The sequence below is a fragment of the Tamandua tetradactyla genome, chromosome 4 (genome assembly GCF_023851605.1).
Source record: "Tamandua tetradactyla isolate mTamTet1 chromosome 4, mTamTet1.pri, whole genome shotgun sequence".
Classification (NCBI taxonomy): domain Eukaryota; kingdom Metazoa; phylum Chordata; class Mammalia; order Pilosa; family Myrmecophagidae; genus Tamandua; species Tamandua tetradactyla.
In genome coordinates, this window is record NC_135330.1 from 164,698,950 (window position 1) to 164,715,103 (window position 16,154).

Below are 16,154 nucleotides of genomic sequence, written 5' to 3' on the forward strand. Positions count from 1 at the left end.
TACATACATCCTTTCAAACCAGCACATTCCACTCTGTGGACCCTAAAAAGACATGCTTTTGTCTCATATACAAAATACATTCATTCCATCACAATATAAGAAATCCTTAAACCACTTCGGTAGCAATACAAATGAAATACAAAGTTAGAAATAGTACAAACTCGTATCAAAGTTAGTTACAGGCATGGTCTGGTCTGTTCCAAGGCAAAGTTCTACTCTGGCTCTGGACCTATAAAAACTCAAAACAAGTTATTTGTTGCCAACATACAAAGGAGGAACATTCATAGAATACATACACACATTTTCATAGGGAGTAAGGAACACAGGGGTCATTGGACCCATAAAGTTTCAAAAATTCTCAGCGTAAAGTCTGTAAGATTTCCAAGTCTGAGCCATTTATCTTCAGGGCCTCTGAAAGCAGCAGTTTCACCCTTTCCAAGAGGCCTGCCTCTCTCTGAATACAACCTTGGGGGACTTTGGGGAGACCACCTTTTTCTTGGCTCCACCCTCTTCAAGGATCAGGGCTGCACCCGGGCTCTCTGCCATCTCCGGGGTACATGCTCAACCCCTCTATGTGGTGGCAGCCAGGCTCTCTCCAAACCCCAAGGAATGTGCTTTACCCTCTCCAAGGTCTGAGGTGGCATGACTCTTCCACTGCAATGAGGTGAAAGGTCTGTCCTCTGCCTTTGGGGCAAACTCACCCTCTCCATGGGCTTGGGTGGGTCCGCTGTCCTGGCCTAAGGCTTCTTAACTTCAGAACCCAGCCTCCATGGTTTTGCCTCTGAAGTTATTTTTCCTCCAATATGTCCCTTTGCTGAACCCCCTAGTCCAGACTGGCAGTGGTTCTGTTTATACAGGTCCCACAGCACTCTCATTGGCTTTCTAGGCAGTAGCCTTCGATCATGTCCATCAAACATAAGAAGTTTCCACAAATCCTTCCTGGATAACTCTATGTCCAATCCTGGCTTTCTTTGAAATGGCTGACTGGTTCCACATTTGGCCAAACCCTCACATGGGGCACCATTCTTTGGGTCTCCCCTCCTGGAAGCCTAGAATTTCCAGAACATCAATTTCTGCTTTCTTTAAACCCAAGAGTTCAGTTCTCAGCTTATGTCTTTCCTGTCATATTTCATTATAAGCTGCAAGGAGAAACCAGGCTGCACTTTCCACATTTAATTTGGAGATCTCTTCTGCTAAATATCCAAATTCATAGCTTTTAAAATCTGCCTTCCAGTCAAAGCCACTAGTCAATTTTGCCAGATTCTCTGCTATTTTAAAACAAGGATCGCCTTCTTTCCAGTTTGCATAACATGTGCCTCATTATTTTCTAAGGACTTACCAGAAGTGTCTTTAGAGTCCACCTTTTTACCAACAGTCTCTTCAAAGCATTCTAGGCCTACTCTATCAAGCTCCTCACAACTCCTCCAAAATCTTCCCCTTAACCATTCAAAAAGCCGTTCCAACATGTTTGTTGTTTGCAAACCACAGCAGCACCCCAATCCTCTGGTACCAAAATCTGTTCTAGTCTGCTAGCTGCCAGAATGCAATATACCAGAAATGGAATGGCTTTTTAAAAAGGGAATTTAATAAGTTGTAAGCTAACAGTTTTTAGACCATGGAAACATCCCAATTAAAACAAGTCTATAGAAATGTCCAATCCAAAGCATCCAGGGAAAGATATCTTGGTTCAAGAAGGCTGATGAAGTTCAGGGTTTCTTTCTCAAGTGAGAAGGTACATGGCGAATATGGTCAGGGTTTCTCTCTCATCTGGAAAGGCACGTGGCAAACATGGCGTCATCTGCTTGCTTCCTCTCCTGGCTTGCTGTTTCATGAAGCTCCCTGGGAGGCATCTGCCTTCTTCATCTCTGAAGGTCGCTGGCTGGTGGACTCTGTTTCTCGTGGCTGTGTCGTTCTGCTCTACTTTCTCCGAATCTCCTCCTTTCTCTATAATGTTTCCTCTTTCATAGGATCCCAGTAAACTAACCAAGACCCACTGAGAATGAGAGACATATCACTATCTAATCAGGTTTAATACCCACATTTCTTGAGACATATCTCCATAGAAATAACCCAGTCAAGTTTCCAGCCTACAGTACTTAATAGAGAGTAAGAGAAATGGCTGCTCCCACAGATTGTTTAGGATTAAATTATGGCTTTTTAGGGTACATAAATTCTTTCAAACCAGCACAGGCCTTATAAAGCTAACAATTTTGAACTTCGCCCTAAAGGCTATGGAAGACAAATGCAGAATATTAAACATAACAGAAATATTCAGATCTGTCTTTTACAAAACTCCTATAAAATACAAAACCTATTTACAAAACTTGAGATCCTTACTAGACTTAGAAATCAACTCCAATAATCCGACGTTTTCCTAAGTTTATTTCTTGTGCCAGCATTAGTCTAAAAATCCAGTTCTCCATTTTTTACTTCTGAAAAGCAAAAATCATGCCCCTTAAAAATCTAGCAGCCACCATGTAAATCCTGATCACATTTTTCTTTTTTTTTTTTCAAAAAGTAAAAAATGTTACTTTCAAACTTGGGCCTTTCAAAGGTCTAAAATTTCCCTTCTTTCTGAGGTACAAAAATCCAAGTTATGAGTGAATTGTATCAAAATAGTTTTATTCATGATATTAAAAAGTTTCTTGGATTTTATTTTTGAAAATTTTTATCAAAGCTTACCTTTCTTTCCTCATCATATTTCGAATAAATTCCCAAAATATCCCAAATATTAGCATGAGGAAATTTATTTTGGAGAACACTCTTCACATTGTCCACAGTAAGTATACTTTGATCCTTCACTTTTTGATACATCTGAGGAAATAAAGATATTATAACTAATTTTCATCTTACAGCAATTAGATATTTTCTTTCCCTTAGTATGCAGTTAAAATAAAGAAGACACTTTATATTTTGTAAGATCTAAGCATATAATGTATGTATTTACAAACATACAAATAATTTTGACCATATGATATGCATCTAAAAAATACATTTGTAAAGATCATACAGCTTTTGGAAATGCCATAACCAATACATAAATCATATGCTATTTTGATCAAACTAGACATTCTGATTCTTAATAAAATACTGGTTTCTTACTTCTAAAAGCTCTTCAACAAATACTCTCACAAGATTTTCTTTGTAATTCCATCCCACCCCCAGTCTCAAATGTTCTAAGCACACTTGCATAAGCTTTTGCTCCTCTAACTTCGTTTTCTCTTCTATTTCTTCATTTGAGTAAAACCTCTACTATAATGGTCAGTCTACTTGAACACCATAATTATCTGGAACCTTTAACAGGGAGTGAGATCTTGTTGGTTTGTACAGGTTAGTGTGATGCCCCAATATACCAGAGTAATCTGGGAAAAGAATAAAAAAGTATTTGCAAAGTACCCTTAGAGGTCTGGGGAGAAAGAAGGAAGTATTAAACTTTCCCATTTGGGGAATTCCTGATATTTCCACAAGCAACGGGGACAACCAATTCAATAGGCTGAGCCTTCAATCTAGGGGCTTGCCCCTACGAAGGTTAATCTGCAAAGGAGAAACTAAGCCTAATTATAATTATGTCTAAGAGTCACTCCCAGAGAATCTCTTTTGTTGCTCAGATGTGGCCTCTCTAAGCCAATTTGGTAGGTAAACTCACTGTCCTCTACACTATGTGGGACATGACTCCCAGGAATGTAAACCTCCCTGGCAATGTGGGACCTGACACCCGGGGATGAGCCGGGACCTGGCATCAGGAGAATGAGAAAGCCTTCTTGGCCAAAAACGGGAAAAGAGAAATATGACAAAATAAAATTTCAGTGGCTGAGAGGTTTCAAACAGACTCAAGAGGTGTTTTAGTTTGCTAAAGCTGCCAGAATGCAACACACCAGTGATGGATCAGCTTTTAATCAAGGGATTTATTTAGTTACAAATTTATAGTTCTTCAGAGGAAAGGGAGCTGGCTTTCCTCTGGCTTTCTCTGTCACATGGGAAGGCACATGGTAGACATCTGCTGGGCTTCCCTCCCAGCTTCTGGGTTCAAACAGCTTTTCTCAGGGTGATTCCTTTCTGCATCTCCAAATGTCTGGGTCTGACCTCTTAGTGCTGAGATGAGGTATGCTGAGCTGCTAAACTCCCTTCTGACCTCTCTCTGTTAAGCCTCTAGCTAATTAAATTAAAATTCACTCACTGAGAAAGGCACTTCCCTTAGCTAACGAACCACAAATGTAATCAGCCACTGATGAATTTCACATACTGATGATTTAAGTTCACAGCAACGGAACATGGGGGCATCATCACATGGCCAAGTTGACACGTGAACCTAACTACCACAAAAGGTTATCCTGGAGGTTATTCTTATGCATTATGTTGATATCATACCTTTTTCGTTTATGGTGTACTAGAATGGCTATAGGGAAGTACCTGAAGCTGCTAAATTGTGTTTCAGTAGGCTTAATTCTTAAAGAAGACTGTTTAACTGTACAGCTTTTACAAAGAGACTGTATGACTGTGAAAACCTTGTGTCTGATGCTCTTTTTATCCAGGGTATGGACAGATGAGTTAAAAAAAAAAAAGGATAAAAAATAAATAAACATTAAAGGTCAAAAATTGGGTAGATTGAAATACTATGGGTCAATGAAAGGGAGGGAGAAGGGGTATGGAATGTATGAGTCCTTTTTGTTTCTTTTTATTTCTTTTTTTGGAGTGATACAAATGTTTTAAAAATGATTATGGTGAAGAATATACAATTATATTACGATATTGTGAGCAACTGATGGTACAAAATGGTTGGACTGTCTATGTGTAGATAATTTGTCAATAAAAACATTTTTTAAAAAACCTGGATTATGACTGTTGTAGGTATGGGGAAAAAGAACAAGCTTTGTGCCAACAGAGAAGGCATCTCTGAATACGTGATTGAACTGAAACGTAAATAAAAGCAATGAGCTAGCATCAACTCATTCTAGGGAAGAAATCTTCCAAGTAGAAGGAACAATTATTAAGTAAAAATAATGCTAGGCAGCAATTTGATATATTAAGAACATTATTTTTTATCCTAATTGACATGAATCATTACTGTCAAAGACACTGTTTATATCATGACTGACAGGACAGAATCCCCATGCTATATTATTTCTCATTGTAAAGAATTCACATTTTTTGTTCTTACTCTGTCACTGTAAACTTTATAATCTATTTCTTTAAGAGTAGGCACAGGTCTCTAATTAGATTACAAAGTCTAGTTTTATAAGCTTCTTAATTTACGGCAGCTTTTCTCCTCATATCAAAGTACAACATATTGATCCACTTAGCATTGGGTCATTTTTCATTTACTATGGTCCTTGCCATTTATAAATACTACAATCTTAACTCAAAACATTGAAAAGTTCAAGCTTCTATAAAATATAAGTAGGTACTAAAAGAATCACATTTTAAATAAAGCAGAGCTCCATACGAAAAATTATTGAGATAAGACAGTTCCCTTAATGAAAATATTAGACAGTCTTCTAAAATAAGGTAGTCAGAATGTCTCGTATAAGGTATTTATCTTACTGAGGAACCATCAAACTGCCCTCTACAGAGGCTGTACCATTTTACATTCCCAACAGCAGTGAATAAGTGTTCCAACTTCTCTACCTCCTCTCCAACACCTGAACTTGCCTGTATGTTAACAGTGGCCATTCTAGTAGGTGTGAGATATCTCATTTAGGTTTTGATTTGCATTTCCCTAATAGCTAGTGAAACTGAGCATTTCTCATGTACCTCAGCTATATGTAGTTCTCCTTTGGAAAAATGTCTATTCATGTCTTTTGTCCATTTTTAAATTGGGTTCTTTGTCTTTTTATTGTTGGGTTGTAGGATTTTTTAATATATACTGGATATCAAACCCTATACATTCCACAATGCCAGGGCCACACTCATCCCCTGGAGTTACAGCCCATGTTGATAGGAAGATTTTCACCCCTAGGAGTCATGTCTCATGTAGGAAAGAGGGCAGTGAGATCACCTGTGGAGTTGGCTTAGTGAGAAAGGCCACACCTGAGCAACAAAAGAGCTTCTCTGGAGTTGATTCTTAGGCATAATCATAAGTAGGCTTAGGTTCTGTCTTACAGGAATAAGTTTCATAAGGGCAAGCCCCAAGATCAAGAGCCAGGCTCATCAAACTGGCAGTCCCAATGAATGCGAGAATATCAGGTCTCCCCCAGGTGGGAAAGTTTAGTATTTCCACTGTTTTCCCCAGTCCCTCAAGGAGACATTGCAAATACTTTTTAATTTTCTTCCCAGATTAGTATTAGGGCATCCTCCTAACCTGTAAAAACCAATAAGGTCTTACTTCCTATTTAAGTTTCCGTGTATTTATGGTGTTCAAATAAACTGACCATACAACTTAGATAGTGTGCTACCCAAAATATAAATTCTGCACTAAACGAACATGTTCCTTTCCTCTCACACAGAAGCTGAAGTTTTAAATGCAGTCAATATCACCCTTTACTCTTTAGTCTGCTTTACACTAGTCCTACCTGGATAAGCTTCATTCATATCTCTAATTGAAGTCTGATTATAAATTATTCAATTTATAGGCATTTCCATTTACCTATTTTTTCTTTCATTGCCTGTGCTTTGGGTGTAAAGTCTAAGAAACTATAGCCTATCACTAAATCTTGAGGATGTTTATATTTTCCTCTAGGGTTTATGGTACTGGTTCTTAAATTTAGTCACTGATTCATTTTGACTTAATTTATAAAAAGAGTATGAGACAAGGGCCCTCTTTCATTCTTTTGGTTATGGATAATCAGAACTCCCAATACGATTTATTGAAGAGACTGTTCTGTCCCAGTTGAATGGGCTTGGGAACCTTCTCAAACATCAATTGACCAGAGTTCAGGGAAAATGGTGGAATAGGATAGGACGAGTTCACCCCCTGCTCCAAAGACAGTAATTCCAGGGTGTAAATGACTTTGGAGGGTCTTCTATACCACATACAGAGGCCTAGGTTGAAAAAGCAGAAGAAACGAGATGCAAAGAACCGGAGAATGTCCAGTTAGCACAAACAGCTTAGTACTATCCTTTCCAAATGGAGCAGGGAGATGGGACCAAGAAAGCAAACCAAGCCTCACTGCTTCAAAGCATTACCATCAAATGTGCCAGGCCTATCTCGCAACCCGCCCCACACCCCACACACCTGAACCCCCTCACCTGCCCCCCCAATATGCTCCAAGCATCCTTGCTCAGATGCCCCCTTCCAGTGCGTTCCTGCCCCACATCCTTGCCCTGCACATATGTCCAAGCATGTCCCAGCCCAACCCACCTCTCCCACGCAAGCACACAGTCTTGCCCCACCCCTCACCAGACCCATGTACGTGTGTCCAGCCCCTCGATCCCCAACTCCCTGCCGCCCTGAAGGCGGTCACCTGCGCATGCACCCTGCAGGCACTCACTTTCATGCCCATGCCACACCCACACTCAGCCCTTAAAGTCACACAACCCTACCCTACCTGCCCTGAGCTCTGCACATACACACATCAACATCGGGTCAAACCAGACCCACACACACACACGTGTCCACTCATGCCATATCCCCTCAACATTGGGCAAGCACTGATCTGCACATCCAGGTCATACTTACCCGCAAATCATACAGGTGAAATTCCACAAAGTAGCTAAAAGGTCTGTGCACATGCACTCCAGACCCCTGCTCCCCAGACCTGTGCACACCAAGGTGCCACCCTCAGATCCATGCATGTACACAGCCACATCCTTGCTGCTGGACATCCCATATCTGTGCACTGACCTCTTGACCTCTGGACCCCAACCGCCATGTCCCACACACATGCACACGCGTGCCCCACCCCACAACAGAACGGCCATTTTCCCACACCAGGCAAGTGCACTCATGTGCATCTGTGACACACAGCCCCCGCCCTGCACATGAGTGCACTCTTACCCCACCTGCTCTAGCACCTGGGCATTGGCACCAGGGCCCCACCCACCCAACAGCACCCACTCCTCACACATATCACGTATCCTCTGTGACCTGTGCCCCACCCCTACACACTTGCACATCTGCATCCCGGGCCCCGTGGACATCTCCTCATGCACAAGAACACACCCACACCCTACCTTGCCTGTGCTCTGTATCCCACACTCTGACATACATGACACATAGGCTCCACATGCCCATCTGCATCCTGCCCACATACCAGCCCCAGCACATCCGCACAGGACCTCGTCTGCTTTCCACCAAGCCCAACATCTGGGTCCCCAATGCTGTACACTGCACTGTGACCCAAGGCCTACCTGAGCTATACCTCGCCCCCACAGACCCCACGCCACACCTTCACAATACCATGCCCACATCCTATGTTCACAGGGACCAGTGTAGCATCCCTGACCTGTGCATATACATGTGCTACAACCCATCACGACAGTGCTGTACCCCTGCCCAAGCCCCGCATGCTGCTCTGCACCCATCTCAGAAATAGAAAGCTTCAGACATTGAAGGGAAACTTCCAAAATAACCCTATCAAGATACTTACATGCCACAATGACAAGAGGAGATTACTAACAATATGAAGATGCAGACAGATACAGCCAAGATTAATGACTAAATCAAAACACCAGAGCAGACACAGACTTTGGAACAACTTTTCAAAGCTGTTGCTATAACTCTACTAAATAAAATCAGTGGGATGGTTAATGACATAAAGGAGATCAAGAAGACACCAGAACTAGGAAGACAGCAAATATAGCAGCTCGAGATTAGCCCTGCTCAATGGAAATATTAGAGAAGGTACAGGACAGCAACTGAGGTGGCGATTCAGAAGTGTGGCTGAACTTCAAGAGCCTTCTGCAACACAGAAAGGAACACTGGTTGCAGAAGCTGAGGAACTGAGAAGCAGAAAGCTGGAGCCTGATGAGGAGGTACAGAGCCCATGGGAAGTGCACAGACAGGAGTCAGAGTCTAGGAAGGAAACCACAACATGTTGCCTGGATGTGCTACATTCAACAGCATGGGCCCGTGACCAGTGATTTAATCCATACCCCACACACCCAAACCTCATCACCTGCTCCCATTCCCAGTGCTCCAGGCATTCCCACACCACTAGCCCTCAGAGGACGTAGCTGCCCCACAACTGCACCCCAGGTGCAGCCCAACCTATTTATCCTGCATCCCTCCCAAGCATTATGTTCCCCTCCCAGTTCCCTGCAGGCTGTTGCCAGGCTGTTGCTTGTGCCCCTGCCCATAGTGTCGCACAGCCTCATTGCACCCACCCTGACTCTGAGCATCACTTTAAGCAATCCTAGGGTCACAAATACACATGGGACCCCAATCACGTCATTCAACTCTGGGAACCGTACTTTACAGCAGTCCTAGAACAGCACATGTACATGGCCCTCAGCCATACTTCCCAGTTCTGAGAAAGTGCCAACCTGCATAGCTGGATCACATCTTCCCCCAATCCACGAAGGCATTATGTTGACCTGCTGCCACAGTTGTACGCATGTGCAAAATGGGCCCCATGTCTAAAACCAATGCTAAAACAGGGTTATGCCCCCCAGGGTGGTGCACCCGCACAGCTACATCCCCCATGGCCGCTGGGGGATGTTCATAAGCATCACCATTAACATCTCCAATATGTGCCTATACCTGCTCTGAAACAAATCATCACACTGAATATCCTACCCCGTACCCTGCACCCTGCTGTACAAACATCCTGAAATCACAAGGCCTTAGACTACTGAAAGAAATCAACTCCAAACTTAAATCAATCAAGATATTTGCATGCCACAAAGACAGCAGAAGATCACTGGGCATATCACAATACAGACAGATATAGCCCTGCCTAAAGACCAAATTAAAACATCACAGGAGACATAGACATTGGAACAACTAATCAAAGGTAGTCATAAAACTCTACTTAAAATAAGTGAAATAGCAAATGACATAAAGGATATCAAGAAGACAGTAGAAGAGCATAAACAGGAATTTGAAAGAATAAATAGAAAAATAGTGGCTATCACAGAGATTCAAGACTCTGTCCACCAAATAAAAAACATACTAGGGGCACACAACATCAGATTTGAAGAGACAGAAGGAAGAATAAGTGATATAGAGGACAGGATACTGACTTCAAAGGCTCAAAACAGCAAATGGCAAAAAAGATGGAAAAAATTGAATTGGATCTCAAGGAAATGATAGACAAAACAGAGGGCACAAATAGAATCACTGGTGTCACAGAAGGAGAAAAGAGGATTAAAGGGCTAGGAAGAGTAGTTGAGGATATAATGAGGGTTTCCGAACCCTCATAAAGGACACATATATACAAGTCAAAGAAGCCCAACAAACTCCAAACAGAATAAATCCAAATAGGGCATCCCCAAGACACATAACTAATCAGTCAGTCAAATGTTGAAGAGAAGCAGAAAATCCTGAAAAAGGCAAGAGAAAAACAATCTACTACATACAAGCAAAACCAAATAAGACTGTGTTCAGACTACTCAACTAGCACTCTGGAGGCAAGAAGGCAGTGGTATGATATATTCAAGATCCTAAAAGAGAAAGACTTCCAGCCAAGAATTTTATACCCAGCCAAATTGTCCCTCAAAACTGAGGGAGAGATTAAAGTTTTCAAAGACAAAGAAGTACTGAAAGAATTTGTCAACAAGAGACTGGCCCTACAAGAAATACTAAAAGGACTTCTGTTGGCTGAAAAAAAAAAGACAGGAGAGGGAGGTCTGGAGGGGGGTGTAGAATTGAAGAGTACCACTAAAGGTAATTTAAAGAATACAGAGAGAAAGAGGGAAAATAATGTATCGATCTGACAAAATAAAAAAAGGCAAGATGGTAGATTTAAGAAACACCTTTTTAGTAATAATTTTTTTTTAATTTTTTTATTAATTAAAAAAAATTAACTAACACAACATTTAGAAATCATTCCGTTCTACATATGCAATCAGTAATTCTTAATATCATCACATAGGTGTATGGTCATCATTTCTCAGTATTTAGTAATAATTTTGAATGTTAAAGAACTAAACTTACCAATTGAAAGATACAGATTGGCAGAATAGATTAAGAAACCTAATCCAGCTATATGCTATTTACAAGAGACTCATTTTAGATACAAGGATACAAATAGATTGAAAGCAAAAGGACAGAAGAAGATTTGCCATGCAAGTCATAACCGAAAGAAAGCAGGAGTAGCTATACTAATATCAGACAAAATAGACCTTAAATGTATCATAAGAGACAAAGAAACACTATATGCTAACTAAAGGGTCAATTCACCAAGAAGAAAAAACAGTTATAAATGTTTATGCTCCCAATCAAGGCGCTCCAAAGTACATGAGACAGACACTGGCAAAACTGAAAGGAGCGACAGATGTTTCAACAATAACAGAAGGAGATATCAATATCCCACTCTCCTCTATAGATAGAACAACCAGACAGAAAATCAACAAGGAAACAGAGATGTTAAATAACTTGATCAATGAATTGGACCTAACAGACATATATAGTTCAAGGCACCCCAAAGCACAAGGACATACATTCTTCTCTAGTGCTCATGGAACATTCTCCAGGACAGACCATGTGCTGGGGCTCAAAACAGTTCTTTATACATTTAAAAACATTGAAATTATTCAAAGTACTTTCCCTGATCACAATGGGATGAAGCTGGATCCCAATAACCACCAAAGAAAGAGAACATTCACAAATATATTGAGATTAAATAAAATACTCTTAAACAATCAGTGGGTCAAAGAACAAATCACTAGAGAAATCAGTAGCTATCTGGAGATGAATGAAAATGAGAATACAACCTATTAAAACTTATGGGATACAGCAAAAGCTGTGCTGAGAGGGAAATTTATGGCATTAAATCCATACACGAAAAAACAAGAAGGAATAAAAAATCAAGGGCTTAACAGCACATCTGGTGGAACTTAAGAACAGTAAACTAACTGAAAATCAAAGAGAAGAAGAGAAGTAACAAAGATTAAAGCAGAGATAAATAAATGGGAGAACAAAAGAACAACAGAAAGAATCACAAAAAACCAAAAGTTGGTTCTTTGAGAAAATCAATAAAATCAATGGGCCACTAGCAAGACTGACAGACAAAAAAAAGAGAGAGGATGCAAATAAACAAAATTGGAAATGAGAAGGGGTGCATTACCACAGACCCTGAAGAAATAAAATAAAATCATAAGAGGATACTATGAACAATTAAACGCCAACAAATGAGACAACTTAGATGAAAAAGACAAATTCCTGGAGACACACAAACAAGCTACAATGACTCAGCAAGAAATAGAAGATCTCAACAAACCAACCACAAGTGAAGAGATCCAATCAGACAACCAAAATCTTCCTACAAAGAAAAGCAAAGGGCTAGATGGCTTCACAGGGGAATTTTACCAAACATTCCAAAAGAACTAACACCAATCCTCCTCAAATTTTATCAAAAAATTAAGGAAAAAAGGAACTCTACCTAACTCATTTTATGAAGCTAATATAATTTTAATACCAAAACCGGGTAAAGATGCTATAAGAAAGGAAAACTACAGGCCAATCTCTATAATGAACACAGATGCAAAAATTCTCAATAAAAATATTAGCAAATCAAGTATTTGCAAAGTCCCCTTCAGGGAATGGTGAGAATGGGGGAAAACTCAACTTCCCCAAGTTGAATTCTTGATATTCTCACAAACAGTGTGGACAACCAAAGCTATAGGCTGAGCCCCCCGTCTTGGGGTTTGTTCATATGAAACTTAACCCCACAAAGGATAGGTCAAGCCTACTTAAAATTAGGCCTAAGAGTCACCCCCAAGAGAACTTCTTTTGTTGCTCAGATGTGACCTCTCTCTCCAGCCAACACAGCAAGCAAACTCACCACCCTTCCCCTGTCTACGTGAGACATGACTCCCAGGGGTGTGGACCTTCCTGGCAACATGGAACAGAAATCCCAGAATGAGCTGAGATTCAGCATCAAGGGACTGAGAAAAACTCCAGAATGAGCTGAGACTCAGCATCAAGGGATTGAGAAAACCTTCTCCACCAAAAGGGGGAAGAGTGAAATGAGACAAAGTGTCAATGGCTGAGAGATACCAAACAGAGTCAAGAGGTTATCCTGGAGGTTATTCTTATGCATTAAGTAGATATCACCTTGTTATCCAAGATGTAATGGAGAGGCCGGGGGGAACTGCCAGAAAATGTAGAGCTGTGTTCCAGTAGCCAAGTTTCTTGAGGATGATTGTATAATGATATAGCTTTCACAATGTGACTGTGTGATTGTGAAAACCTTGTGTCTGATGCTCCTTTTATCTACTTTGTCGACAGATGATTAGAACATATGGAATAAAAATAAATAATAGGGGGAACGAATGTTAAAATAAATTCAGTTTGAAAAGCTAGTGATCAATGAAAGGGAGGGGTGAGCGGTATGGTATGTAAAAATTTTTTTTCTGTTTTCGTTTTATTTTTCTGTTGTCTTTTTATTTCTTTTTCTGAATTAATGCAAATGTTCTTGGAGATGATCATGATGATGAATATGCAATTATGTGATGATATTGTGAATTGCTGAGTGTATGTGTAGAGTGGAATGAGCTGTGTTGGGACTGTTTGTGTTTCTTTCTTGTAATTTTTTTAATTAATAAAAAATTAAAAAAATATATACTAGCAAATCAAATCTAACAACACATTAAAAGAATTAAACACCATGATCCCAAGTGGGGTTTATATTAGGAATGTAAGGATGGTTCAACACAAGAAAATCAATTAATGTAATATAGCACATTAACAACTCGAAAGGGAAAAATCACATGATCATCTCAGTTGAGGCTGAAAAAGCATTTGACAAAATTCAGCATCCTTTTCTCATAAAAACAGCCCCAAAATAGGAATCAACGGTAACTACCTCAATATGATAAAGGGAATATATGAAAACCAATAGCCAGCAGCGTACTCAATGGAGAGAGACTGAAAGATTTTCCCCTATGATCAGGTATAACACAAGGATGCCCACTATCACCACTATTATTCAACATTGTGCTAGAAGTTCTAGCTACAGCAATCAGGTAGGACAAAGAAATAAAAGGCATCCAAATTGGAAAGGAAGAAATAAAACTCTCATTATTTGCAGATGCTATGATACTGTACTTGGAAGATCCTGAGAAATCTACAGCAAAGTTACTTGAGCTAATAAGTTCAGCAAGGTGGTGGGATATAAAATTAATGTGCAAAAATCAGTATATTTCTATACACAAACAATGACCTAGCTGAGGAGATAGTTGAGGAAAAAATTCCATTCAAAATAGCAACTAAAAGAATGAAGTACTTAGGAATGAACTTAAGTAGAGACATAAAGGACTTGTACACAGAAAACTTCATAACATTGGTAAAAGAAATTAAAGGAGATCTAAATAGGTGGAAAGACATTCCCTGCTCATGGATAGAAAGGCTAAATATAGTGAAGATGTCAATTCTCCCCAAACTGTTCTACAGATTCAACATAGCACCAATCAAAATTCCAACAACCTACTTTGAAGATTTGGAAAAGCTAACCACCACATTCATCTGGAAGGGAAAGAGACCCTGAATAGCTAAAAGCATCCTAAAAAAGAAGAACAAAATGGGAGGATTAATACTCTCTGACTTTAAAAGCTATTATAAAGCCACAGTGGTCAAAACAGCATGGTACTGGCACAAAGATAGAAGCACTGACCAATGGAATCGAATCCAAAGTGTAGAAATTGACCAGTAAATCTATGGCCAACTGATTTTTTACAAGACCCCCAAATCCTCTGAGGTGGGACAAAATAGTCTTTTCAATAATTGGGTATGGAGGAACTAGATTTCAATAGCCAGCAGAATAAAAGAGGACCCCTATCTTACACCCTACACAAAAATTAACTCAAAGTAGATCAAATACTTAAATATAAGAAGTAGCACCATAAAGCTTCAAGAAGAAAATGTAGGGAAATAGGTCAAGACCTAGTAATAGGGCATAGCTTCCTAAACTTTACACCCAAAGCACAAACAACAAAAGAAAAAAATAGATAAATGGGAACTCCTCAAAATCAAATACCCCTGCACTTCAAAAGACTTTGTCAAAAAGGTGAAGAGGCAGCCAACTCAATGGGAGAAAATATTTGGAAATAATATTAGACATATGTTCTACAACTAATTGTGATGCTATGCTTTGAAATCTATAGCTTTTTTGTACATATGTTATTTTTCACAAAAAAAGAAGGAAAAAAAGTCAATTGTGATGATGAAAAAATACTTAAGCCCTCTAGCCTCCTATATTCTGGAGCAGCTAGAAGGAAAAATATGAGAGGATCATTATGGTAGCCCATGACAAACTCCAGGATGTGTCCTGTAACTACTGGTTGAAAAGTGCTTTGAAAACTATTGCTTTTTCATTTCTTAGCTTTGTATAAATGTTATACCATAAAATTAAAAAAACTATCAAAAAAGGATACACTAGAAGAGCATAAAGAGGAATTTGAAAGAATGAACAGAAAAATAGCAGATATCACAGAGATTAAAGATGCTGTAGACCAAATAAAAAATAGATAACAGCAGTTGTGAAGAGACAGAAGATAGAATAAGTCAACCAGAGGACAGGACAACTGATTTTCAACTCACAAAAGAACAAATGACAAAGAAGATGGAAAAATTTGAATTGGATCTCAGGGAAAGGATGGACAAAACAAAGTTCATGAACATAAGAATCATGAGTATCCCAGAAGGAAAAGAGAAGAGTAAAGGGCTAGGAAGATTAGTGGAGGATTTAATGGGGGGAAACTTCCCAAACTTTATAAAAGATATAAATATGCAGCTCAAAGAAGCCGAACAAACACCAAATAGAATAAATCCAAACAGGCCTACCCAAAGTCTGTCATATGTATATGAGATTTAGAAAATCCCGAAAGCAGCAAAAGAAACACAATCTACTACATACAAGGGAAAACCATATAAGACTGAATTCAGACTGCCCAACTGACACTATAGAGGCAAGAAGACAGTGGAATGATAAATAAGATCCTAAAAAAGAAAAAACTTCCAGCCAAGAATTCTGTACCCAGCCAAATTGTCCTTCAAAACTGAGGGGGCATGGGCCATGGTGGCTCAGCAGGCAGAGTTATCGCCTGCCATGCCGGAG

General features: G+C 39.7%; 1 protein-coding gene across 2 annotated transcripts in view; it reads right to left on the minus strand.

Moving 5' to 3' along the window:
* UGGT2 (UDP-glucose glycoprotein glucosyltransferase 2) overlaps positions 1 to 16,154 on the minus strand; it is a 271,578-nt gene that overhangs the window by 117,061 nt on the left and 138,363 nt on the right. For both annotated transcript variants that reach the window (XM_077158543.1, XM_077158542.1), the window contains one exon: positions 2,683 to 2,814. In XM_077158543.1, coding sequence (XP_077014658.1) covers positions 2,683 to 2,814 — 132 coding nt within the window. The remainder of the gene's footprint in view (positions 1 to 2,682; positions 2,815 to 16,154) is intronic.